At 36.2% G+C, this 18,457-nt stretch overlaps 1 protein-coding gene across 1 annotated transcript in view; it reads left to right on the plus strand.

Annotated features, from left to right (window-relative positions):
* The window catches only part of DZIP3 (DAZ interacting zinc finger protein 3), a 106,802-nt gene extending 90,703 nt beyond the window's left edge, over positions 1-16,099 (plus strand). The window contains exons 26-31 of the mRNA XM_061193054.1: positions 7,084-7,209; positions 9,269-9,408; positions 12,459-12,579; positions 13,076-13,222; positions 13,309-13,410; positions 14,722-16,099. Coding sequence (XP_061049037.1) covers positions 7,084-7,209; positions 9,269-9,408; positions 12,459-12,579; positions 13,076-13,222; positions 13,309-13,410; positions 14,722-14,832 — 747 coding nt within the window. The 3' untranslated portion in view covers positions 14,833-16,099. The remainder of the gene's footprint in view (positions 1-7,083; positions 7,210-9,268; positions 9,409-12,458; positions 12,580-13,075; positions 13,223-13,308; positions 13,411-14,721) is intronic.
* Positions 16,100-18,457: the final 2,358 nt, after the last annotated feature.

Consider the following 18,457-nt stretch of genomic DNA (forward strand, 5'->3'; position numbering starts at 1 on the left):
GCCCTCAAGTTACTGCTAGATGACTAAAACATCTCAGCATAATACCCTAGCATGCTGGACTTCACCCCCCCACTTCCACTTTAGACTTTGTTTTCCTTAACTTTTATCTTCTATTCTACCTTTAACAGTAAGGACAGGTTTCATTTATGACCCTTCCCTGCTTACTGTAAGGGATAAATGGGTCTTCATCAGACAAACTAATGTCTATGCTATACTATTTATGTTAGCCTTCTGGGGAACACAGCACCTTAACCCAATAAACTCATACAGCTTTCCAAAAGACCTTTTAGAACAGAACCACTTTAGTATTTGTTGTAAAGCTGGTTTGGTGGTGCTGAACCCTCTCAGCTTTTGCTTGTCTGTAAAGGTTTTAATTTCTCCATCAAATCTGAATGAGATCCTTGCTGGGTACAGTAATCTGGGTTGTAGGTTTTTCTCCTTCATCACTTTACATATGTCCTGCCACTCCCTTCTGGCTTGCAGAGTTTCTGCTGAAAGATCAGCTGTTAACCTTATGGGGATTCCCTTGTGTGTTATTTGTTGTTTTTCCCTTGCTGCTTTTAATATGTTTTCTTTGTATTTAATTTTTGATAGTTTGATTAATATATGTCTTGGCGTGTTTCTCCTTGGATTTATCCTATATGGGGCTCTCTGTGCTTCCTGGACTTGATTAACTATTTCCTTTCCCATATTAGGGAAGTTTTCTACTATAATCTCTTCAAATATTTTCTCAGTCCCTTTCTTTTTCTCTTCTTCTTCTGGGACCCCTATAATTCGAATGTTGGTGTGTTTAATGTTGTCCCAGAGGTCTCTGAGACTGTCCTCAGTTCTTTTCATTCTTTATTTCCACTATTTTATCTTCCAGGTCACTTATCCGTTCTTCTGCCTCAGTTATTCTGCTATTGATCCCTTCTAGAGTATTTTTAATTTCATTTATTGTGTTGTTCATCATTGCTTGTTTCCTCTACTGGGCATATACCCTGAGAAAACCATAATTCAAAAAGAGTCATGTACCACAATGTTCATTGCAGCTCTATTTACAATAGCCAGGACATGGAAGCAACCTAAGTGTCCATCAACAGATGAATGGATAAAGAAGATGTGGCACATATATACAATGGAATATTACTCAGCCATAAAAAGAAAGGAAATTGAGTTATTTGTAGTGAGGTGGATGGACCTAGAGTCTGTCATACAGAGTGAAGTAAGTCAGAAAGAGAAAAACAAATACCGTATGCTAACACATATATATGGAATCTAAGACAAAAAAAAAAAGTCATGAAGAACCTAGGGGTAAGATGGGAATAAAGACACAGACCTACTAGAGAATGGACTTGAGGATATGGGGAGGGGGAAGGGTAAGCTGTGACAAAGTGAGAGAGTGGCATGGACATATATACACTACCAAACATGAAATAGATAGCTAGTGGGAAGCAGCCGCATAGCACAGGGAGATCAGCTCGGTGGTTTGTGACCACCTAGAGGGGTGGGATAGGGAGGGTGGGAGGGAGGGAGATGCAAGAGGGAAGAGATATGGGAACATACGTATATGTATAACTGATTCACTTTGTTATAATGCAGAAACTAACACACCATTGTAAAGCAATTATACTCCAATAAAGATGTTAAAAAAAAAAAACAGAACCACTAGATAATAACCTTTATTATGATAACAGATCTGAGGGTAAGAAAAGAAGAAAGGTGTGATATATTTAGGGGTAGATCACTTTTGACATTAGCATTTCTGCTTATAGTAGAACTTTGAAAATGTTTTTTCTACAAATACTAGTTGAGTATATCAAAGAACTTAAAAATTATGTGAATTGTGTGGAGTTACACTATGTTTCAAAAGCAGAATTCAGAGCTGAAAGCATTATGATATGCACCATGGGCTTTAGTTTAGAATGACAGTATTGCCTTTTATATTTTTGGTTAAATCAGGTTTTATAGGAGCATTATATTATGGATATTATTATTCTAGGCTTTGAACACCATCATACCCAACTCTCCTGATAAGGAGTGTGTTGCGTAGATGACAGAAATCCCAGATTCCCTGTAGTTCTATGGGAAGTAACACATATTCTTGGTAGGATTTCTAGAAACCTGTTGCCTCTGCCTGTATTCAAACTACTGCCTATAGGTTGTAGTTAAACTCTCCCATGACTCTAAATATAAAATGGCTCTAGAGACTCGGACACTAGAAACAGAGTTGTTCTTTGGAGTTTTCTGGAACCAGACTGGCATAATCTATCTGATACTAGTGACACTATAACTGACAAACATAATCAAACCTTGACCTCTACATCCTCATCCCTTCAGAGACTTGCTTATGGCTGATGTGGCTACCCAGGTTTAGTCAAGGGAAAAAACCTGCTGGCAGTTAGGCTCAATGGAATTTATAAGCATCCCTTGCTAACACTTGAGAGGTACATGTGTATCTTTTGTGCTTCCTAACCAGAGTCACTGCTGTGCTTTATCAAAGCTGACAGTTGTGTTAAAGTACAAGCATCAGTGACCACTGAGAATTAGTAGAACAGTTTGAGAGCACAGATGCTAGAACTGTGACCATTATTTTTGCAATAAATTGAGGTGGTATTATATAATGGAAATACATTAGAGGTCTGGGTTCAGGTCCTAACTCTGTGAAGAACTGTGTTGGTTTTGGGAAACTCAGCTGTCCCAGACTTTGGTTTTCCTATCTACAAATCAGGAAATTGTACTAGATGATCTGATCACTAAAGTCTGTCTTTCTGAGATTCTAGTATTGTAAAGAATGGTTACCAGGTTTTAAATATATATAGTAGTCTAACCTGAGAAGTCTGGAATAATGGATATTGTTCCCAGTTTAACCCAGTATTTTTATGTGTTTCATTATGTTTTGATTTTTGTAGCCTGGCTGTCTAATCCTAAAAGTAGTGTTAGGTAATTGTTGTCCTCAAAAAGAGCAGGACTACTAACCCAGTACCCATCATTCATTATTTAAGAACTTTATATTATGAAAATTTTGAAACATACATAAAAACAGAATGATGAACCTCTGTGAACCCAAGAGCCAACTTCAACATCATTATCAACATTTTGTCAGTCTTGTGCCATGTCATCCCCTTCTTCCTCCCCACTGGAACATTTTAAAGTAAACCCTACATCTCATCCATTTATACTTTAGTATGCATTCCACAAAGATGAGGACTCTTATTCTTGAGATTTTTCTTGTTTCTTGAGGTAGGATTGTATTGCTATAAACTTCCCTCTTAGAACTGCTCTTGCTTCATCCCATAGGTTTTGGGTCATCGTGTTTTCATTGTCATTTGTTTCTAGGTATTTTTTGATTTCCTTTTTGATTTCTTCAGTGATCTCTTGGTTATTCAGTAGCGTATTGTTTAGCCTCCATGAGTTTGTATTTTTTACGGTTTTTTTCCTGTAATTGATATCTAGTTTCATAGTGTTGTGGTCGGAAAAGATACTTGATATGATTTCAGTTTTCTAAAATTTACCAAGGCTTGATTTGTGACCCAAGATATGATCTATCCTGGAGAATGTTCCATGAGCACTTGAGAAGAAAGTGTATTCTGTTGTTTTTGGATGGAATGTCTTATAAATATCAATTAAGTCCTTCTTGTCTAATGTGTCATTTAAAGCTTGTGTTTCCTTATTTATTTTCATTTTGGATGATCTGTCCATTGGTGAAAGTGGGGTGTTAAAGTCCCCTACTATGATTGTGTTACTGTCAATTTCCCCTTTTATGGCTGTTAGCATTTGCCTTATGTAATGAGGTGCTCCTACGTTGGGTGCATAAATATTTACAACTGTTATATCTTCTTCTTGGATTGATCCCTTGATCATTATGTAGTGTCCTTCTTTGTCTCTTGTAATAGTCTTTATTTTAAAGTCTATTTTGTCTGATATGAGAATTGCTACTCCAGCTTTCTTTTGATTTCCATTTGCATGGAATATCTTTTTCCATCCCCTCACTTTCAGTCTGTATGTGTCCCTAGGTCTGAAGTGGGTCTCTTGTAGACAGCCTATATACGAGTCTTGTTTTTGTATCCATTCAGCCAGTCTATGTCTTTTGGTTGGAGCATTTAATCCATTTACATTTAAGGTAATTATCAATATGTATGTTCCTATTACCATTTTCTTAATTGTTTTGGGTTTGTTTTTGTAGGTCTTTTCCTTCTCTTGTGTTTTCTGCCTAGAGAAGTTCCTTTAGCATTTGTTGTAAAGCTGGTTTGGTGGTGCTGAATTCTCTTAACTTTTATTTTTTTATTTTTTTGAATTCTCTTAACTTTTGCTTGTCTGTAAAGGTTTTAATTTCTCCATCAAATCTGAATGAGATCCTCGCTGGGTAGAGTAATCTTGGTTGTGGGTTTTTCCCTTTCATCACTTAAATATGTCCTGCCACTCCCTTCTGGCTTGCGGATTTTCTGCTGAAAGATCAGCTGTTAACCTTATGGGGATTCCCTTGTATATTATTTGTTGCTTTTCGCTTGCTGCTTTTAATATTTTTTCTTTGTATTTAATTTTTGATAGTTTGATTAATATGTGCCTTGGTGGGTTTCTCCTTGGATTTATCCTGTATGGGACTCTCTGCGCTTCCTGGACTTTATTGACTATTTCCTTTCCCATGTTAGGGAAGTTTTCAACTATAATCTCTTCACATATTCTCTCAGACCTTTCTTTTCCTCTTCTTCTTCTGGGACCCCTATAATTTGAAAGTTGTGCATTTAATGTTGTCCCTGAGGTCTCTGAGACTGTCCTCAATTCTTTTCATTCTTTTTTCTTTATTCTGCTCTGCGGTAGTTATTTCCACTATTTTATCTTCCAGGTCACTTATCCATTCTTCTGCCTCAGTTATTCTGCTATTGATTCCTTCTAGAGAGTTTTTAATTTCATTTATTGTGCTGTTCATCATTGTTTGTTTGCTCTTTAGTTCTTCTAGGTCCTTGTTAAATGTTTCTTGTATTTTCTCCATTCTATTTCCAAGATTTTGGATCATCTTTACTATCATTACTTAGAATTCTTTTTCAGGTAGACTGCCTATTTCCTCTTCACTTATTTGGTCTAGTGGGTTTTTACCTTGCTTCTTCGTCTGCTGCATATTTCTCTGTCTTCTCATTTTGTTTAACTTACTGCGTTTGGGGTCTCCTTTTCGCAGGCTGCAGGTTCGTAGTTCCTGTTGTTTTTGGTGTTTGCCCCCAGTGGGTGAGGTTGATTCAGTGGCTTTTGTAGGCTTCCTGGTGGAGGAGACTGGTGCCTGTGTTCTGGTGGGTGGGGCTGGATCTTGTCTTTCTGGTGGGCAGGGCTGCCCCCGGTGGTGTGTTTTGGGGTGTCTTTGAACTTAGTATGATTTTAGGCAGTGTCTCTGCTAATGGGTGGGGTTGTGTTCCTGTCTTGCTAGTTGTTTGGCATGGGGCATCCAGCACTGGAGCTTGCTGGCGGTTGGATGGAGCTGGGTCTTAGCGTTGATACGGAGATCTCTGGGAGAGCTCTCGTCAATTGATACTACATGGGGCCAGGAGGTCTCTGGTGGCCCAATGTCCTGAACTCGGCTCTCCCACCTCAGAGGCTCAGGCCTGACACAGGCCGGAGCACAAAGACCCTGTCAGCCACACGGTGAACTCAGTGACTTCCTTAGTATAAAGCTGCTGCTGACCTTTGTGATCATAAAACTCAATCCTTAGTCTTGTTCCCTACGCTCAGATTTATGCCTCAGGACTCTTACTCTTATTGGCTATAATCACACCGCCATTTTGTACCTAAGAAAATTATAATTTTTAATGTCTAATATTGAAATTTATATTTCCCCAGTTGTCTCAAAAATGTCTTTTTCTTAACTAGATTGACAGTACTTCCAATGTGGTTATAATTACCATTACTTTAAAAACCCTTATTTTTAAAAAAACAGTCCAAACAAGGTTTATGCTTTCATTTGGCTGATTATTTTTCTTTAAAATATAACAGCTACCTAACCCCCTCCCTTTTATTCATATCATTTGTCTGTTAAAAAACTAACTTCCTACATTATTAATGTAACTGATTATATCCTTGTGATGTCATTATACATATTCTTCTATTTCCTATAACCTGATCATTAGATCTAGAGGGTTAGTTAGAATCAGGTTCAGTATTTTTGGCAAGAGTACTTTATAGGTGATGATGTATACACACATTAGAAGACACACAGTGTCTCTCGTTTAGTGACGTTAAGAATCACATGTCATCCTTATCTCTCCATTATAAAGTTCCCCATTAACTTTCACCCTACTGGTTTCAGTATCGTTACTTAAGAGCTATATTGATGCTCATTTTTTAAATTCAACGAATAGTTGAATTTCTGCTTTATGCCAGTGCTAGACCTGGCACATAGTAGATGCTCCATAAACCTGTCCTCTTTTGTAGTCCAGCCAATAAGGTATCCATGCCATTGGTAGATGCTAAGAAGGGCTAGCTTTCTACAACCCCCTGGGAAGTTCAGTAACATTCACAGGCATGTCTACAAGTCACTGTAGGAGGGTTTATCCCCCTGGCCCACCCCACTTCAGCTTTCCACTGTCCTTGGAACTAAACATAAGGTCAGAACTCCACCAGGTGGTACAAGGTCCCTTCAATACATAATAGCAAAAGTAATATTTTCTGTAGACAACTTTGGTTCTTTAGCAGAATTTCTGAGTGTCAATATTGTTTATCAGCATGAAGAGTACTCATTGAGGAGCTCCTTTCCATAGTCCTATATTATTCCATTTGTCAGAGAACTTTAAAGATCACCTAACCCAACCCTCTTACTTTATAGATTAATAACTTGGTATCCAAGATTACCCAGCTAGGTGGAGAGAAAGTAGGACTAGAACCCAGTTCTCTTCTGTCTCCGTGCTCTTTAGTATATTTTACTGCCCTTTGCTTTTTCAAATATTCATATATTTAACTAATGTTATGACAACATTGTTTCTAATATGCTTTGTATCTAGATTTCAAATCAGTTCCCCCCCCGAAAAAAAACATTGCTCTATGAGTTTAGATTATTGATTATATAAATATATAAATACGTGGGGGTTTTATTTTTATTTTCTATCTTTTCTATTTTAGATACAGCAGTTCTTGGGAAGACCCGTTATGAAAGAATCTTTCTTTAGACCCGTACTCACTGTTCCTCAAATGCCTGCCGTTTGTTCTGGAGTCATCTCTGCAACTGGTCAACCTAGACCCCCACTGGTACAGATCCCTTCTTGGTAGAATATACATTAACTAGCTTGCTGTCACTTACAGTGGACTTCCAGAATGAATGTCTTCTCTTTGTTCATTTACTTGATAAGTAATGATGAAGGTGATGGTGGTAGTGATGATGATGATGATGATGATCATGATGATGATTGAATGAATAGTTCCATGTGAGGCACTGTGTTAAATGCATTATATATATTTAACTATTTCATTAAGTGCTTATAGCTTACTTTTTAGATACAAAGATAAATATAATATTATAGTAGAGAATTCTTATAGTTTTGCTTCTATAACAGGCACTAATGCAGGGTAGATTGATATTTTTAATAGATAATTTATATTTAGCATGATTGTTAGCTTCTTTGCTTTTCAACCTACCCAAGTCACAACATTATGCCACAAAGCTAAAGAAAAATTTTATATACACACACACATATAAGTGTGTATAGTAGGACACTGTTTATCTATAAACAGGTAATATAAATAATATCACCTTGCAACATATTATACTATAAAGTTATAAATCTTTCTAGCTACAAAGAGCCATATAAGCTTTATCCAAACCTGAAGAAGCAACAGAGAAATTTAAAATGATTAGGATTATTAGTTGTAATCTTGATCAAGGTAAACTTTTTATTAAAAGAAAAATCTTCTCCCAGATGATTGATGTTTAATATAATTAATGAAAAAATTCTCTAATCTTGACTTTCCCATAACTACATTCTAGTCAGTTGGGGTTTATTTTGCACCTATGTATTGCTGACAGCCTCCCTTTGAAACATATAGTCAAATGGACTTACTCATTTGTGTAGAGGCTGCCTCTCTATGAATAAATATGTATCTAGGCCTTAACATGTTTACTAAGTACCACATCTTTTTTGTCACCATGATATTACAGTGTTGCTTATGTGGTTTGCTCCTGCACCATTCTATAAGGAACTATAACATTTTATTGAAAACATTAAAGTACCTCAACCTTCTAATAAGATTACTTCCTGATTCCTCTGAAAAAGCTTGACACTGAGGCAAACCCAGATTTCTGGTGATATTCTGCTCTTTCTCTGACTTAGTAGGCTTTGTGTGAGTAATTTCAGTGGCTGTTAGTAATTTTTCATAAGTAATAACCTTATATTTGAAAATAATCTATAGTCTTAGGTAAAGGTTGCATGTGTATAATTATCCTAGTAATCAGATAAGCACTTCAAAAATATTCCCTTACTGATATTAATTAATTAGAAAATTGATGGTTCTAAGAAGGAACCATCATAAAATATGAGGAAAACTTTGTTTGATGGTTTCATGGCTCAAAGTTGTCGCTACTACTTCCATACCACCTTTGTAACATTCATGACACTGGGCAGATATTCTAGTAGTATTCTCATCTTTATTTAGTTGTTTGAAAATTAAACTTCATTATTTTTCTAATTATAAAAGTCGTATATGTTAATTATAAAAAAGCAAATAATATAGAAATACATAAAGCATATACAAAGTATATAATAATTATATAAAGTAGAAAGCAAAATTACCCTGCTGTTGAATCCTAGAAAATAATCACTGTTTTCAGATTATTCTATGTCTTACAGACCTTTTTCTGTGCATACCCATTTAAGAAATGTTTTAATATAAAATGAGTTCTACCATAAATGCTGTGTTGTAGACTTTTTTTTAAAAATGAGACATATATTGTGGACATCTCGCATGCTCAGACATACAAATCTATTTTTAAGGACTTGATTAGATATGCTACAATTTATTGACTTATTCCCCTATTAACAAACTTTAGGTTGCTTTCAGAAATGCACACTCTGTATGTATTTCTGTATATGTTTGCAATTACTGAGACTAGCATGTGCCATTTTTAAAATAAAGGTAAACATATACAAACAAATATTGTGCTGTAAGGAAAAAAAATTCTAAAAAGGGAACATGTATGTCAGTATTCCTCTTCATTCTACCCATTTTCTGAGGTATGGAAATGTAATGTTGGCATGGAGCTTTGCTTCCTAATAATTGAAGCTGATGGGTTGTAACTCTGTGCTCCTTACAGATGACTAGCATAGCCTGGACGGTGCCAGCACCTGTGGGAGAAGCTGTGCCTCCAAGTGCAGGTCTGGGAAGTGATCCCCCCATGATGAATTGGGAGAAGATTACAGACAGGCTGAAAACTGCCTTTCCACAACAGACCAGGTACCTTAGTCTCTTTTAGTGTTGAGTACAGATCATACTCTATAGTTTCCACAGCCATAATTATGCCAGTGAAACATTTCAGAGAAATATAACACCCCCACACACACATACACACAAAGTACAGGTATTTCCTAACCATGGCCTTGGTAGGGAAAATGAAATTTATTAAGAAGGGACAGTTTTCAGTATAAATGCTAAACCTCTTCACTAAAATTATTAGTTTAAAGTCATGAGAGAATAAACTTTTAAATTTAGGTTTGCTCATTTACTGAAAGTACAACCAGTTGTAAACCTACCCAATTTTATGCCACTAGCTGCAATAATTATCTTAATAACCTATTTCCAAAGTGAATTTTAAGTTAATTGTATGCCACATAAGCCCAAACATAATCAGGTTTTACTTTCCTATTTCCTTAATTTTATTGAGGGTTCTTGTAGTTTCTTTGTTAGGGGACAAAGAAAGGGGACATAGTTAAATGCAAGAAATCATTATTTTACTGTGCTTTTCACAGTTCTGACTCCAGCAGAAAGCTATTTAATTCTACTCCTCCAGAAATGAAGTGTCTTTAATCTTGTATCAAATGAAATAATTCTAGTTTTCACCAGCATTTTCATTTGAAGACCAATGCTTTTATTTAACATATGTACTGTTATGTTTCAGGATTAGATTATGGTTTTATAAATATAATAGTGAATAGAAAATGAAAATAGAACTGTAATATAGTTGTTATAAATATATATAGAAAATAAATAGTAAATCAAAGGTAGTTTTATAAGGCTGATGACATGACATTTCATTTGAGAAAGAAAACTGCTTTTATCATCCTACCCTATCCTACCAAAAATGTATATGCAGGCTTTGGGTCAATGGCCATGGGAATGGAAAAAGAACATATCAGTTAAAATATTCCTAGATTTCTTTATCACATAATTAATGTGTCTTTCAGTCCTTGCTTTCATTTTCTGTTAAATCTTTGTTTTCTGTTTCTGAATTTTACAGAAGTAGAACTATTAGCAATGATAGAAAGAGACTGATAGTAACATAGTTTAAAAGGAATATTTTAGTCTTTTTTTTTTTTTACATCTTTATTAGAGTATAATTGCTTTACAATGTTGTGTTAGTTGCTGCTGTACAACAAAGTGAATCAGCTATATATATATATGTACACATATCTCCATATCCCCTCCCTCCTGAGCCTCCCTCCCACCCTCCCTATCCCACCCCTCTAGGTCATCACAGAGCATTGAGCTGATCTCCCTGTGCTATGCAGCTGCTTCCCACTAACTATCTATTTTACATTTGGTAGCGTATATATGTCAATGCCACTCTCTCACTACGTCCCAGCTTCCCCTTCCCCCACTGTGTCCTCAAGTCCGTTCTCTACATCTGTGTCTTTATTCCTGCCCTGCCACTAGGTTCATCAGTACCGTTTTTTTAAATTCCATATATATGCATTAGCATACGGTATTTGTTTTTCTCTTTCTAACTTACTTCACTCTGTATGACAACTCCAGGTCCATCCACCTCATTACAAATAACTCAATTTTGTTCCTTTTTATGACTTAGTAATATTCCATTGTATATATGTGCCACATCTTCTTTATCCATTCATCTGTCGATGGACATTTAGGTTACTTCCATGTCTTGGCTATTGTAAATAGTGCTGCAGTGAACATTGTGCTACATGTATCTTTTTGAATTATGGTTTTCTCAGGTATATACCCAGTAGTGGGGTTGCTGGATCATATGGTAGTTCTATTTTTAGTTTTGTAAGGAACCTCCATGCTGTTCTCCACAGTGGCTGTATCAATTTACATTTCCACCAGCAGTGCAGGAGGGTTCCCTTTTCTCCACACCCTCTCCAGCATTTGTTGTTTCTAGATTTTTTGATGATGGCCAGTCTGACTGGAGTGAGGTGATACCTCATTGTGTTTTGGGTTTTTTTTAAATTTATTTTATTTATTTATTTTTGGCTGCACTGGGTCTTCATTGCTGTGTGTACGCTTTCTCTAGTTGCGGCAAGCGGGGGCTACTCTTCATTGCAGCGCGCAGGCTTCTCATTGCAGTGACTTCTCTTGTTACAGAGCACGGGCTCTAGGTGCGTGGGCTTCAGTAGTTGTGGCGCACAGGCTCAGTAGTTGTGGCTCGCGGGCTCTAGAGCACAGGCTCAGTAGTTGTGGTGCATGGGCTTAGTTGCTCCGTGGCATGTGGGGTCTTTCCGGACCAGGGCTCGAACCTGTGTCCCCTGCATTGGCAGGCGGATTCTTAACCACTGCGCCACCAGGGAAGCCCCTCATTGTGGTTTTGATTTGCATTTCTCTAATGATTAGTGATGTCGAGCATCTTTTCATGTGTTTCTTGGCAATCTGTATGTCTTCTTTGGAGAAATGCCTATTTAGGCCTTCCACTCATTTTTGGATTGGGTTGTTTGTTTTTTTGATATTGAGCTGCATGAGCTACTTGTATATTTTGGAGATTAATCCTTTGTCAGTTGCTTCATTTGCAAATATTTTCTCCCATTCTGAGGGTTGTCTTTTAGTCTTGTTTATAGTTTCCTTTGCTGTGTAAAAGCTTTTAAGTTTCATTAGGTCCCATTTGTTTATTTTTGGTCTTATTTCCATTATTCGAGGAGATGGGTCAAGAAGGATCTTGCTGTGATTTATGTCATAGAGAATATTTTAGTCTTGAGTAAGAGAGCATTGAGAGATATGATATAATGAGCTCAGTACATAAATAAGTAGACAACAAATTTAATTTTCACACAGTGAGCTTTTAGAAACAGTTAAAATCTCTTTTTGGAAAGAAAATAAATACTAAACTTTATCACTCACAAACACATTAATTATCATTAATCAATACATTAGGAGTTTTCATTTTGGTTTAAAATAAATGCAGATGGACCTGTGATCACTTTTTTAGATCAGAAATCTAAAGGGTCACATCTGTATACTACATATCAATCCTATGATAGGATTTCATATCTCCTTTGGAGGGCATATCCTCAAGGCAGTAGGAAAATCACCAGTGCTCTTTCCTTGATCTCTTCCAGAAAGGAGCTTACAGATTTCTTACGGAAATTGAAGGATACTCATGGGAAGTCCTTATCTAGACTGACATTTGATGAAATTGTTCACAAGATTTCCCAATTTATTGACCCCAAGAGATCTCAGGTAAAAAAAAAAAAAAAAAAGAAAAAAAGAAAAGACAACTTTATCTCCTGGCCCTTATCTTTAGTAGTTAGTCGTATTAATTATCTCCATTACATGATCAGGAAAACAGTCTATAATCATATTAAATCATCTATTAACAACAAACAGTGCAGCTTGACAAATGGCATGGGAAACACCACCTGATCATTCTAGAATAAAACTGACCCTCTTGAAATTTACTCTAGGTTATTTTGAATGGCTCTAAAAGGAGACATTTTTTCTAATTTTCTGCAAAGACTTGTTTTAATTGAAAGAGCACATAGAGTTATTTTTGGTTTTACCTGGTTCTTAGTATATAAGTAATATTGCCAACATTTATTTCAAGGTTTCTCATGAACCTGATTAACCTTTACCCTTTTGCTAATTCTCACGGTAGCCTATTCTATGGTATTTATCAGTTCTTCCTGTTTTAGTTCAATTCTAAAAAAAATAATAAGTATAATATTCTAATTTTCAGAGTCAAGGAAAATCAGTGCCAAATGGTAATAGTGCTTCACCCAGCCATACTCCTCCACCTCAGGCTAATGCTGCCCAGCGCTCAAAACCAGCCCAGAGGCCCCTCGGTTCACAAGGTCCTGCCACATGGGAAGGAGCCAATAATTTGGTGAGACTGAGACTGTTGATTCTGAATACATTTAAAGTTAGAGGAGAGAAATGAGCTGAATTTAACCTTATGTGTATTCTCCCTAGGATGATGAGGAAGAGGAAGAGGAACCTTGTGTGATCTGTCATGAGAATCTCTCTCCAGAAAACCTCTCAGTTTTGCCCTGTGCACACAAATTCCACTCTCAGGTGAACTTATCTTTTTAATATTTCGCCATTAATCAATTAAGTGAAATTCATACTGCATTCCTTGAAATTGTATACATGTATCATCCACTGCTGTGTCATGAATTTCACTGGATATAACTCTGGGCTTTTGGGTACTGCACAGAAGCATTTATATGTTTTCCCATACCTAGCCATGGATTGCATTGTGTTTTCTCAGATCTTGATACACCTAGCAGGAGAAGGGGACAATGACGAGATTTAATGGGACAGAGCGGCAGTTCCTTTGAACAGAACTGGAAGGAATGTTGATTGACTTGGCAGTTGGCAGTTTAGCAACAGTGCCACTTCACCTTGGCTTGTTATAAATAGTGTCCTTTGTCCACACCTAATGATAGCCAACTGCTGTTATAACGCATAAGACTTAACAGTCTGTCCAGGCTCCTGTATTTGCTTTTGAAGATGCTGAGGCCTGAGTTTTGATGTTATAAAAATGTGAGGCTGGCATATCTTTTGTTAATTCTCAGCATTTATATAGATTAACTTCTGGTGTTGTTGCTATGCAAGTGCTATTGATATACAATTTATGATCCAAGTCTTCTGATGCAGAGGTGTAATTTGACACAGGAAAAGATAATCTTACACAAGAAAGGCTTCTCAGGGAAGTGAACAATAACCAGCTCATTCAAGCCGTATCTGTAAAACATCATTTCAAAGATATATGATACCTGGTACAGAATTATGTTTTGTATCTGCTCTGATAAGAAGAGCTATACACAGAATGGCTAATCCCAAAAGACCTCCAGGATAGATACGTAGCCATCTGGTTTTCCCATTTGAAGTTTTGAAAGTCCTAAAGATCCATTTAGAAAATAAATGTTTCACAAAAAAGAGCAATCTGAAAAGTATATCCGTTATCTAGGGATTTTAACTTCAAAACACCATAAGCACTTGATACAAGGTATTTGTGACATTTGTATGTTTAGGTATGACTTTTTCTAGATTATAAATTAGAATAATATATAATAAACTAGAGAAAAAATGTAATAGGTTTCCTCAGTCTCCTTATTAGGAAGAACTAGTCTTCCTGAAGATTGGGGTTAGGGGAAAGGATCTTAATAGAATAAACTGGCTGAAAAGTGTTCTCCTGTTACCAACTATATTGCTCAGCAAACCACAAAGTTCCATGATTGCAGCAGTTTTCATGGCAATCCACCAAATAAGGCTCTGAGATCCACTGGAAGATATGTTGGTTGGCAACCCTTATGTATGGAGTAACAGCTGCCTCTGCTAGGCTAAATCTGAGAGACTGACATGAATCCTTTTGCTCCTTAGTGCATTAGACCTTGGTTGATGCAACAGGGGACATGCCCAACCTGCAGACTCCACGTTTTGCTACCAGAAGAATTTCCTGGTCACCCCAGCCGGCACTTGCCCAAGATCTGATACCACGGGGTGACTATGCAAGGGAAGTTCAATTTTCAGACTGCAGCATTTAGTTTTGCCTTTTATTTGGGCTGATGATAGTGTGAGTGATGTGAAGCAGTACGCTCTTCAGTATTATGCAAAATAAGCTAGCTAAACTCATCAAAGCTGGAGCCAAAGAGGAGAGGACAAATCTTCAGGACTGTGAACTGAATTGAACAGGTTTAAAGAAGATAGAATTTTAAAAGTTACATTATATTTGCCCTTACCTTAGCAGGTATTTTCTTCCAACATAAAGATGATTACTGTTAGCATGTATACTAGGATGTCTTTTTTTGTCCTTATTCCACTCATCCTTTACTTTCTCCCAAATATACTACACTTTAATTTCCTGAAATAAATGTAAACAAGAGTAGGAAAATTCCCCAGATTTTAGTGTTCCTTTTAACTTTTAAAATTGATTATAAAAATATATATTATTTATTTACATTTTATCTCTATCTTCCCTATTCTTTTCTATTCTCTAAAATACGTACCTATGAATAGATTATGATCTACTTGAGGGTGGGGTCCAAACAGTGGTGTTTTGGAGCTGGCTTATACTGGTTTATGAGAGACAACTGTTAGTTTCGGGAATTTTGTGAGCCAGTTATTGGAATTGTTGGTAGCTTGAAATCTGCCATAGTGGGAGTATTTTACACCATGGAAATTGGTAAACGCTGTAAGTAAGGGCTTATTTTCCCCTCAAGAGCTGGTTATTAAACATTTACCAGTATACCTCTGGGACCATGTCTGATGATTCTTACTGTTCTCAATGTCTTGCACAGTAGATGCAGCATAAATAGTCCCGAGAATTAGAAATCAGGAAGCAGTAAGAAAAGTTACTGTGCAAATTAAGTCATTTGCTCAGCTGAATAACTTTGGTCATTTGTAAACATGCTCTTTGGACCCTAATCGTGTGTACTTTGGAGAGATTTTTTTTCTGCCTTGAAAGTTTCTAATTTCACTTTCTCATGCTGGGGGGGTACTGTTTGTGTATAGTTGCTTCTCATGACAGAGTTGACACCCACTGAGCTAAAGCTGCACATCTAAAGCTTGTCACTGAGAACTTTCATTCTTAGAGGTCGAAAACCTATTTTGAAATTAGTACTGTGTAAATTCTATAAGTGTTGTACATGTCTCTAGCTACAAAATTAAAAGAATTCAGTGACCTTGTAAGAAAAATGTTACGCGGTTCATATTATTTTCCATAAATTAATGAAATTCATACTGTGAATAAGTGTTTCCTGACTCAGCAACTATTTTACCTGTATATTTCAGTGTAAATATATCTTGAATTTACTTTAAATCTCTATTTAAAATTATTATTTCTATAATTGTATGCTAAATGTTTTCTTCTCTAATGAGAATAGACTGGAAAATGTGGAGGAAAATACCCCAAAATGAAGGCAGTCATCTAGACATGTAAAGTGCCAAGAATGTCTTAGAATTGTACAATTCAGAACTTAAAGGGCCTTTAATAATTATCTTGTCTAACACCTCAACGTCATGGTCATATAGCAAATTACCTTGTAAAACAAATATTTTTTAGTGTATGTTTACAACTGTAATTTCACTTTCATGTGGGAAAGAATAAATGTTTCTTAATTGAATAACTATTTTATCTGTGTATATCACTTTAACTGTGTCCTAAAGCTACTTGAAATCTCTATTTCAAACATCTATTTCTGTTTCATTGTGCTTAAACTTTTTCTTCTGTTGTGAGAAAGGATGGGAAAATATCCAAAAGGAAAGCAGTCATCTAGACTTGTAAAATACCAAGTATGCCTTAGAATCATAGAATGTCAGAGCTTATAGGGTCCTTAATGATCCTCTGATCTATTCCCTCATTTTACAGGAACATCTTGCCCTAGGTCATGTGGCTAAATAGTGGCTGAGCCAGTCCTAATACTTGAGAGTCCTGATGCTCAGTAAGTCACATGCTTCCTCCACAAATTCAGGCTGCTAGGCTGTATTGGTGCTGAACTGCTGTTCTTGGCTCCAAGGAGGGGGCCAGAAGACTTAACAAGATAGCTGATATACAGTGAGAATATAGTAGGACCATGCTCTTGAAAGTCATATCCAATTCTGCAGATGCTGAAGGTAATGGGATTTTTTTTCTTTTTGAAGTAAAATTTAACAATAAAGACAACTGTAGTGGCCATTCTTCTATAAACAGTGATCACTGTCATGCCTGTGGCTGCTGAAGGATCCAGAACACCATACTGCACAGAAATTCAGTGAGGGAAGTAGCAATATTTACATCAAAAACAATCTGTAAGCATCCTGTAATATCACTGCAGCTGCCGTCAGATAATATGTCTTGTAATGTTTTCCTTCATATTTATTGTCCATGTGTATAATAATATTTTCCAGCTTTTATGGGACACTTTCCTTGATCAAATGTTACTTTATTTGATCCACTAATAACTTTAACGTGGATACTCTCCTTTTTATTTTACAGACGATGAAACTGAGGCTCAAATAAGAGGGAAATAATTTGTCTGAGGTCATAGCTATGAAGTGGCATTCTGGGATTTGAATGCAGATCTTCCGTGCCTTAGCTGGTTTTCTCTTTCAGTACTTTATTGCTGCATCCCAATTTCAGATTGAATGTACACCCAAATATTGTTTTAAATAATATTCTTCAAGATAAGAAAATGAAATGAATGGTAAACCTACTGATTGTTTTGGACTACAAACATGGTATTGAGTATATAATAAAATATATAATAATGATACAACATGATAAGAAAAGTTAGACTTTTCCCTCAGATGTCTTGGTTTGCTTGGGATGGTTCCAGTTAATGCCCATTGTCTTGACATATTTATTATATTATTAATAGTGCTCCCTTTTACTCTCAACAGTGTCCTAGTATGGATGATGAATTATATTTCATGGTTAATTTTTTTTACGAGATTCAAAATTTAGCAAAACTCCTCTGCATTTATAAAATGCTCCTGGAATACCTTATCATGTAGCCTGTCAGGTAAGAATCATCCACACACATAGCCTCTCAGGTAGGAAATCATCCACACACAGAAATGATATCAAAACCAGCAATCGTGAGAAGAGGAGAGTACAAATGCAGGATAGTGGAAATGCATTTGAAATTAAGAGAACAGCAACTTAGAACAATTATATATATACACATATACATATACACACACACTGCTATATCAAAACCTCATGGTAATTGCAAACCAAAAATCTACAATAGATACACACACAAAAAAGAAAAAGCAATCCAAACACAACACTAAAGATAGTCATCAAATCATAAGAGGAGAGAACAAAAGAGGAAGGGAATAAAAAAAACCTACAAAAACAAATCCAAAACAACAAGATGGCAATAAGAACATACATACTGGTAATTACCTTAAATGTAAATGGATTAAATGTTCCAACCAAAAGACATAGACTGGCTGAATAGATACAAAAACAAGACCTGTATATATGCTTACTACAAGAAACCCACTTCAGATCTAGGGACACATACAGACTGAAAGTGAGGGGATAGTAAAAGCTATTCCATGCAAATGGAAATCAAAAGAAAGATGGAGTAGCAATACTCATATCAGACAAAATAGATTTTAAAATAAAGAC

The sequence above is a fragment of the Eubalaena glacialis genome, chromosome 6 (assembly GCF_028564815.1).
Source record: "Eubalaena glacialis isolate mEubGla1 chromosome 6, mEubGla1.1.hap2.+ XY, whole genome shotgun sequence".
Taxonomy (NCBI): domain Eukaryota; kingdom Metazoa; phylum Chordata; class Mammalia; order Artiodactyla; family Balaenidae; genus Eubalaena; species Eubalaena glacialis.